Source organism: Pteropus alecto, unplaced genomic scaffold, assembly GCF_000325575.1.
Source record: "Pteropus alecto unplaced genomic scaffold, ASM32557v1 scaffold359, whole genome shotgun sequence".
Classification (NCBI taxonomy): domain Eukaryota; kingdom Metazoa; phylum Chordata; class Mammalia; order Chiroptera; family Pteropodidae; genus Pteropus; species Pteropus alecto.
In genome coordinates, this window is record NW_006443119.1 from 2239812 (window position 1) to 2249720 (window position 9909).

Consider the following 9909-nt stretch of genomic DNA (forward strand, 5'->3'; position numbering starts at 1 on the left):
AGAGTGGTGTAAAGGACCAAAACTGTGGTCAGAAAGTGGGGTATTAGAGTTTATGTTTTCCAAGGTAGAGTAAATCTGAGTGGTGAGAAGGTCCAAGGTATGGCTTTGGGTCTGAATAACTTATTGGAGTGGAAGTGAATATCCCTGGAATTGGGGATATTAAGGTCTTGTGAGGTTAGGACAATGGAGAGTTCATTCACATTAGCGCTAAGATCACCTAGAATGAGGGAGGTAACGGATGGAGAGGGAAGTAAGGGATGGAGAAGAAGGTGCTGAACCAAGAGCCCAGGTCTTTGATGAACGCAGAGGATCGACCAACAGGCTAGTGAGTGGCAGAGATGAGAGGGTGAAGAAACTGGTTGACTGAAGGCTGGAATGATTTTTATGTAGAAATAGAGCCATAATGGTGCCTTATAAGTTTATTGAACTAAGCTGAACCAAAGTGTTGCTGTATTAGTTCCAGGAAATGACAAAGTCAGCACGCGCTGCCATTTTCTAGAAAAAAACCCGTTAGACATTAAAGTCAGGACAGAAAGAATTTTGCCTAAACTGTTGATTTAAGGAGAGACCCAGAGAAGAAATATCAGCAGATTGACTACTGGGCCCTTTCTCTGGGCTCCATTCAACCAACATCTTTTTTCCCAAGCTGATGACTGACAATTTCATTCCTCCCCTCCCCCTCTAGGGAGTTGCTAGTGCCAGTTCTTTGCTCCATGACACAGTCTTGGCAGAAAAAAATCAGCTAGCCATCTTAGGCTGGCATCATTCCCAGTAGAATCCAGAGCGGAGACATTGAGAGATGGGGCTGAAGGAAGCACATTTCAAGCGTACTTCTCCTCAGCGAGCAAGGGTTCATTAGCCAAAACGATCATCTTCCCCTGGCCCATTCTCAGACCAACTTAAAAATAACCTGAGCTGTCTCTTCGCCCTTTCACACAAGTGTACAAGTCGCTTCCTGCTCAGACAGAATTCACTGTAACCTCAGCCCTTCTAGAACACGAGCACCATTCGCATATTCCTTCTCCTTGTGAGCGATGTGAATACACTCAAGGCTCACTTCCAGGACACTACTGTCTCTTGTTCTCCTCCTACTTCACTAGCTGCTTGTTATTCAGCCTCCTGTGCAGGTTCCTTCTCATTAACTTGACCTCTAAAAGTTGGAATGTCCCAGTTCTCAGCCTTAATCTCTACCTCCTCCCTACCTACGCCCGTTTCCTTTGTGATCTCAACTAGCCTCCTGGCTTTACTGCGTCGAATCACTGAAGAGAACACCAAATGTATATCTGTACTCCTGAGACAGACTCTAGTCTTGTATATCCAGTCATCTCCTTGGCATCTCTACTTGGGTATCTCACAGACATCTCCAACTTAACATGCTCAGAACTGAACTTGTGTTTCCCCGCTCTCCCCTGCCACACCTGCTCTCCCTGAGCCTACTCCCATCTTAGTCAATGGCAACTCTATCTTTCCGATTGCTTAGGCCTGATACTTGGAGTCAATCTAACTTCTCTCTTCTCTCATAGCTCAGTTATAATCTATTAGCAAATCCTGTCAGTTCTACCTTCAAAAGATACCCAGAATCTGACCATTTCTCACTGCTACCCTTCCTCAACCCTGAACCAAGCCATCATCGTATCTTGCTTAGATTATTGCAAAAGCCTCCTAGCTGGAATCTACTTCTACCATATTCCGAATAGCAGCCAGAATGATCCTCTTAAAAATGTTAAGTCATGAAGATTATGTCATGCCTACACTCAACCCTCCAATAGTTTCCCGTCTCATTCAGAATAACGGCAAATCTGCTCACAGTGGCCTGGAATGATCTGCCTCCCTCACCCCTTCTGTCTTCATCTCCCGCTATTTCTCTCATTTACCCTGCTGCAGCCACTCTAGCCTCCTTGTTGTTTCTCAAACACTGTGTTCTTGCCTCAGAGCCTTCGCTCTTATTACTTCCTCTGCCTGGAATGTGTTTCTCCACTGTCCACGTGGTTTGCTATCTCATTTCCTTCAAGTCTTTGTTCAAATGTCATGCTTCTCAGTGAGGCATTTTTTGCCTACCCTGTATAAATATATGACATAAAATGTAACAGCATCTACTGCTCTCCTCTCCCTTTTACTCTTTCAACTTTACTCCACAGACTCATCATCCTCTGAGACTATATATTTACTAAATGTAAACTATGAGAGCAGGGACTTTCTGTTTTATCAATTCCTGGATCCCTTATACCTAGAAGAGTACCTGGCCCACAGAAGGTACTCAATAAATATCTGTGGAACAAATATAATTCAGTTCAATTGACCGTAGGGAACCCTCTGGATTCTACAATCCTCTGGTTACCAGCACTAGTAGAGTAGTTTTTGTAACAAGACCTTCTCAAGCTTTTCTAAAAGCACAACTTTATTAAAGCAACTGGTTTGTCCGGGCTCTTGCATATTTATACCCTCATACACCTATCCCCAGCAGACGTGGCCTTTGCCTTCTCTTCCTTTGCTTCCTAGTTCCTGTAAGAAAATGACTAATGGCAACAGCCTGCAGGTGAACGTAAGTATTCAACACCAGCATTCAATAAAAATTACTGTTGTGGTTATTCTTTTATAGAGAAGAGGAATCTGTTATAATCTTCTTGTAATTATGTAAGTCTCTTGGCTAAATACATTTAATTGATGAAGTAAATGTCTTGAAATATAGCTTTCTACTGATCAAGTTTTCAGAAGACCTGAATTGTGGTCCCAGCCGCACCATGGAATTGCCACAACTCTGGGTACTTCCCCTGAGTTCTCCAGTATACTCTAGGGGGAAAATGTAGGCTTTGAACTAGATGATCACTAAGACCCTTTTTTGATCTAAAATTGTGGTTTCCATGAAAGAGAAGAGTTCCTATTAACTTATTATAAGTGCAGGTGGTTATCGCATTGGCTTTCCCAAAGAAACATTTGTTATGCCAAAGAAACAGGACACAAGACGGCGTGACTTTTTCATTGTTAGGGGTAGAGACCTAGCTCTAACTGGCTGGAGCAAATAGTGTGTGTATTGGTTCCTACAAGTTGAAATTCCAGAGGTAGAGTCTCTTGTGGCCAGCTGGGTCCTAGGGCTCATGGAATGTCAGGGGGACCAGGCCTTTCTTCATCTTCTTGCTCCACTTTTTCCTGTGCTGGCTTCACTTTTAGTAGGGTCTTCCCACACGAAGACTCCAATAGCACCACAATGACATGAGCCAGCATCAAAGCCAAGAGAAAAAAGTCTTCTTCCCAAGAATTCTGGGATCTTCTTAAAATTAAATCTCATTGATCTCATCTGAGTCATGTGGACTTTCTGAACCAATCTCTCTTTCCAGGGAAATAAAGAGTCAGATTAGCTACATCTGTGTCACAGCTTCCATTCTCCAATGGATCTGGGGTGGGGGTAGGGCCAGCCTATCCAACCCGCATGGGCTGACAGCGGCAGAAGAGTGGATGTTAAAAGGAAACTCAGGGGGCTGTTAACAGAAGAGGGGAGATTGGGTATTGGACAAGTGAAAATAGTAGACATTTATTTCAGTCCTCATTAAATTATGATTTTCTTATATGTACTGTATTCATTTTCCATAGCTGCTGTAACAAATTACTACAAACTAGATGGCCTAAAACAACAAAAATTTATTCTCTCACAATTCTAGAGGCCCAAAGTCTGAAATGGGGGTGTTGCCAGGGCCATACTCCTTCTGGAGGCTCTAGGGGAGAATTCCTTCTTTGCCTCTGCCAGTTTCTGGTGGCTGTCGACATTCCTTGACTTGTGGCAGCATCACTCTAATCTCTACCTCTGTGGTCATATTGCCTCCTCCTCTTCTGTCTGTTTCAAATCTCCCTCTGCCTTTCTCTTATAAGGACACCATCATTGAACCTAGGGCCCACCCAAATAATCGAGAACAATCTCCTAATTAAGATCTTTATTTTAATTACATCTGCAAAAAAGACCTTTTTCCAAATAAGGTCACATATTTAGGTTTCAGAGTTTGATGTGGACAGCTTTTGGGGGCCATTTTTCATACTACCATAGGTACCAAACCAGAAGCATAATAATATTTAAGTGACTAAGGTCTCAAAATGTATGAGAATGAGAATCATTTCCACATATTACTGATATATTATTTTGTCCAGATGCTTTGTTGCCTTTTAAAGAGGTAAAATAAAATTTGCTATAGGGGAAAAACAAACAACTACATTTCTGACTTGATTAAATCATGTAAGTTTTCCATCTCTACATATTAAGCCTCCCGCCCTCTTCTAGGTAATCGTTGAACCACTAGCTGTTTTTGAATTTTTTTTACTCCTTTTCTGCATTTTCTTTAGCTCTTTTTAAAAAATATTTTCATTAGCAATACAGTTGGCCCTTGAACAACATAGATTGAACTACACAGGCCCACTTACATGGGGATCTTTTCCAGTAAATACATATAGTACTGTAAATGTATTTTTTAATGGTTTTCTTACTGAAATTTTTTTCTCTAGCTTACATTATTGTAAGAATACAGTATATAATGTGTATAACATACGCAATATGTGTTAATCAACTGATTATGTAATCGGTAAGATTTCAGTCAATAATAGGCTATTAGGAGTTAAGTTTTGGGGGAGTTGAAAGTTGATTACAGATTTTCAACTGTGTGGGGGGTCGGTGCCTCTAACCCCCACATACAGGGTCAACTGTATTAATATGGATAATATTTTACAAATAAGAACTCAAATGAAAAAAGTCACTGGCAAGAATACACCACAGAATATTATTTTCCAACCCAATTTTCTTTTATTTCAAACGAGTAAAAACATTCACAATCTCAACCACTGACCTTTTCTTGACCAGGTAAATGTTCCTAGGAACCCCAGGCTATATTTGAGAAAAACAAGACAAAGATCTTGTGAAGAAATCAACAGGAGCCCCCTAGTCCTCAGAGAAGACAGCGAGTAGAATACATGTTTTTGAATATATGTCATTTCGTTCCCTATTTCCGCCCACAATCAGCCCAAGCAGCCGCCCTTACTGGTTGCTCAGGTTGGACAGGGATCACACTGGTTACTGGTATTTTCCCTGGAGGCATCTGGGCAGCAATTCTGGGTTCAGATCCTCAGATATCACAGGGTCTGGGCAAGTGGTTCTGTGCTTTATCAGCTGGATGAGTCTTACAGGTGTTTCACAAGAATGAGGACTGGGGGCTGGGCACTGCTGAAGACTCTGATCCCTTGACCCTTCTACCCTCCCCAATTCAGGAACTAGGGGGCGTAGATCCTCATCTGTGATTCTCAGGTGTGGATCTGCTTTCTCCACTAGAAACCCATAGAATCTGAGAAGGCAGTTGGGTGTTATAGATTTCTGCTCTTCTGCATCTGGAGAATGAACTCAGCTTGCATCTGGCACACAGAAATTAACATGTATATGTGTTGGCAGAGTGAATTTCCGGTGTTGGAGACAAAATGATGAAATGGGAAGAGCTATGACCTGGGACACTGGTAGGCAGATCCTTCTCTGCCACCACCTTGCTCAATGACCTTAACCAGCATCTTTGCTCCTCAGTTCCCTGCATTTAAACAAGATGATTGGACCAGATGTTCTCTGAGGCATCTTCTAGCTTCACTATCTATGAGATGCATACACATTATACGCTCCAGGCTGAACATTTGGAATACCTGTAAGGCTCACTGGCTGCTTCTCTTTCCAGAAAGCTCTCTTCCCACACACCCTGGCTTTGCTGATGGTTAAATTCAGAAGGCCCCGAAATGAGGTCCCAAAGTACAGGATTTTGGTTAGAGTTCAGGGTTGTTCTCAGTTATGCTAGTATCAGTCATTTATCAGACATGAATTGGGTGCCTCAGGTAGGTGCTGGAGCTAGAAAAGATGAGTGAGATGGAGACCTTTCCCTGAGGAGCGCACAGCCCAGTGAAGGAGAAGGATGAGCAAATTAAAGGTTGCGTTACAGCACGATAAGCTCCACTATAGGGTTATTAATCAGACTACCTGACACGTAGATGATGGACATATAAATCTGTCTTGGGTGGAGCCAAGAATACCTTCCTGGAGGGGGTGACACATGGGCAGACACTGAAGGAGTGAGTAGGAATTACCTGGGTGGAACAGTGACCAAATATCTTAGAGCGCTCACAGAAGGGCGGCCACTCGACAGATACTTGCCAAGTGCCATGGGACACGTTTCCCCCTCTAAAGACAGTTGTCCCTCCCACCGTCTATTCCCTTGGGTCTGACACAAGGACTGGAGCGGTGTGCACCTGACTGGGGTCTCAGGGGCAGGCCCTGAGAAAGCTGGGAAAGCTGACCCTAGCCCAACTTCAATATAGACCCAGAGACTGAAGAATTGTGGGCTCCAGCAACACCATTTTTGATATGCTAACGCTGAATGCCTGCAAACTGTTCTATGCACAGAACACACTCCCTCCTCTGTTTTGTTTTGTTTTGTGTTTTTCCTTTTCTGGTGCAAGTTAGGGGGAAGGCACATAAAAGCTTTGGTTTCTGAGTGTGTTTCTAAGGTCTCCTCTGATTCTATTTAGTCATGGCAGGCTTCTTGGAGGAAGTGCTCAGAAAGAAAGATAAGGACTAACTTGACTAATGAGGCTAGCATCTTAGCAAGAAGAGATTCCTAGGGCCACTTGCTATTCACACCCATGCCGCCACCCTTCCCTACATCTGACCTTTGTTCCTCTGCTAACCTCCTGCCGAGTGGAACCAGGTTTGACCACTTCCCCTTTTCGGTTCAGTGGCTGAACATGTTCCTGAAGTTCGTGATTCACAGCCTTCAGCCAAACTAGTTCTCCAGCTCCCTACGCCGGACTTGGGGACCTGCGGGCTGCATGTGGCTCGTTCTGGCTGTGAATTACCTTTGGAGGCGGTGGCCTGGCTCCGCCTCCGCTCCCGCCGCAGGTTCAAGTGTGGGTTCGAGCTAGGGCGCTGAGGCAACACCCCTAGCTCACACAGCGACCTGCTCCCTGCTCAGCCTGCCAGGCTGCTCGCCGCTGGGAGTAGGAGGGACCTAAACCTGGCGTTGCCGTGAGCGGTCCAGGCCAGAGTGTCCGGACTCTCACGGCGCTGATCTCCAGTCTCCAAGTTCACAGGCGTCCGAAGAGGAGTCGGCGCCAGCAGGAGGCAGGTGGCGCTGGGGCTCGCGCTGGGCGGCGCTCAGCGCGCTCGGCCCCGCCAGGGTTAAATCTTGCCGGCTCCCTGCTACCCGGCTGGCGGCCAGCTGCCTTCAGGGAGAGGCCAGAGCCACTGCCAGGGACCCGGAGGGGCGCCAACAGCGGGGGGCTGCACCCGCATCAACGCGCCCCCCTGTCCCCATCACTGCCTCTAGGAGGAGCAGAAAGTAGGGGCCCCGGGTGGGAAGCCCCTGCCAGTCCAGTGCCCCGGTGACTGGAGAGCCAGAGGGGCGGCGGGACACGGAGATGGCTGATGAGGTTGACTGGCTGGACCTGCCAGGCCGATGGACCTACGGAGTTGACCGCGGCGGGAGAGTCTTCTTCATCAAGTATGTTGTCTGTGGCGTTTCTTTCATTTTTTTTTTTCTTTAAAGTTGTCCAACTTGAAAGGCGGCAAGGCTAGGGGCTGCGGGCTGGCTGCCGAGGGTAGGGGGGAAGCGGGGCTGGAACAGCAGGCATGACTAATAAGTTTATCGGCATGCCGGTTTGAATGGGTCTCCCGCCTTTTCCTCAGTGGGTCAAAGTCCAGCACAGGCTCAGCATTCCCGTGGCTTGGAAGGGCAGGGCCAGGCTGGGCAGGTGCGGGCCTTACCCCTCCTCCGCTCCCCAGTCACACACGGGAATGGGGTCCTGAGTAGGATGACTGGACCCAGGGCCCAGCCTACAGTTCCTTCCTTTCAGCTCCCACCAGTCTGCTGAAAGAGCCAGGCGTGCGTTCTTTCTTCTTTTCTTGCCCCCCCCAGCCCCCGCCCACCCCACCCCTTTCCTAAGGGAAGACTTGGGCTAAGTGGTAACACACTAAGGCCAAGGGACCCTGCCTCTGCCACCCAGTTCCTGGAGTTTGCTCACCCCAGGACTCAGTGTTCCCAGGTCCACAGCCACTCTCTTTTCCTGCTTCTTTATGAGGCTGTGGTCACAGCGAAGAAGATGCCCACAGTACCTTCAGCATTCTTTAGAGAGAGGGAGGCTTTGGCGCTCTCAGTAATATATCAGCATTGTTATAATAATTTCATAAACCAAAATGGCTCTGGCATAATCTCATTATAACAGAGTAGCCCCGCCAGCACTATTTTGGCTCATTCCTACCATAGTCATCTTTGCCAAGGATGGACATTTCCCAGTAATATAGCAAGTCGACAAGCACAGCATGCTGAACTGTTACCCACACAGGATGAGTAGTCCCTTCCTCAAGACAGCCACTCGCAGAACATGAGAGCCGAAAAGACCTCGGATATACCCCCTCCCTTTTCAGAGACTGAGAGTACTCATCTGAGATAAAGCCACTCGCTAATCAGAGTTCGGACTAAGCCCAGTACCTGCTGATTTTTAACGTACTGCCTTTCTTTGTACAAAACTGCCTTTGCAGGAGGCCAGGAAGCCTGTGGTTTCTCTTTGTTGTTTCTCAGTTTCCACATTCGCTGTAGGCCTTTCTTCTGTAATTATCATCACTATGATCATAATTGAGGTTGTAATTAGATTATCTTAGAATGGAACTCCACTAAAGTTCTGGAACTTGAGTCAGATTTGTAAATAGCAGAACTTCCCCAGAATTTAAACTGGAGTTTCTTTTTGGTCAGTGATTTGAAACTTTAGTGTCTATAAGAATCACTCAAGGAACTTATGAAAAAAGGTCGATCCTGACACTACCTCTAAAGGTTTGGGTTCAGAAGATCTGGGGTGGAGCCTTAGAATCTGAATTTCCAAAAGTTCCTGTTATTTTGATGAATTGTTAATTTGACTCTTCTCATCTTTCTTCCCAATCTCTTGTTAGCCTTCTAGCTTCTTTTCTTTTTTCATTCCACAAACATTTATTGAATATACACTATTTGTCTGCCGCAAAGCTAGGCATTGGAGATTAAAAAAAAAAAAAAATAAGATACAGGTTTTTTCCTTGAAAGGAGTAGGAAGGAAATGTAAATAAATATGTAGGAAATAATAAGATACATTCTAGAGGTATTTGCATGATGTTCCAGGAAAACAAAGAAGAAAGAACTAATGTTCTCTGGAGAGTTGAGGAAGGACTTTCTTGGCGAGAAAACATTTGAGCTGCTTCTGGAGGAGAGAGACTAGAGTGAAAAGGGCCTCGAAGCAGAGGCCTGTGGGAGGAAGGGCACCGATGGGTGCCAGGGCACGGGTTATCTAGGACATGCCGAGGGGGTCAGCAGAGATGGAGTGGAAGCTGCAGATGAGGCAGAACAAGTAGGAAGGGGACATCTTTGGAGAGGCCTGTGTGGTGGGCTAAGGGGTTTGAACTTGATCCTATCTGTAAAGGGAAACCAAAAGAGATTTTAAACAGAGGATTGACATAGATCCTTCTAAAATAGAAGGATCCTCTGGCAGCTGCATGGGTAGAAGATGACTTGAGGGCTGAACGGAGGCACGGGGAGAACTTGAGATGTGGAAGGTAGTTGGGAAGCGATTATAAAAGTCTAGAAAACAGCTAATGGGAACCTTAATTTCAGTGATGAGGACAGAGCAGAAGGGGAGGGAGAGATGGTAGACTTCTTTAGGAGTGAGATGGAGAGCATTCATGTATTGCCTGAATGTTGGTGAGGGGCGGAAAAAGGAAGAATTGAAGATAAATCTCAGAATGGTTAACTTCGGTTTGACAGAGATCAGCAGTATGGGAAGAGGAACAAATTTTAGAGAGGGTCAGTTTCTGTGGGGAAATACAGAATTTGAGGTCCCTGTGGGACATTCAGGTGATGTCTAATGGGATAGAGTTTCAGA

The 9909-nt window shown here is 45.6% G+C and overlaps 1 protein-coding gene across 5 annotated transcripts in view; it reads left to right on the forward strand.

The window, feature by feature from the left end:
• Positions 1-6863: 6863 nt before the first annotated feature.
• The window catches only part of PLEKHA6 (pleckstrin homology domain containing A6), a 135072-nt gene continuing 132026 nt past the window's right edge, over positions 6864-9909 (forward strand). For all 5 annotated transcript variants that reach the window (XM_015597825.2, XM_025040525.1, XM_025040527.1 and 2 more), the window contains exon 1: positions 6864-7508. In XM_015597825.2, coding sequence (XP_015453311.1) covers positions 7426-7508 — 83 coding nt within the window. In that variant the 5' untranslated portion in view covers positions 6864-7425. The remainder of the gene's footprint in view (positions 7509-9909) is intronic.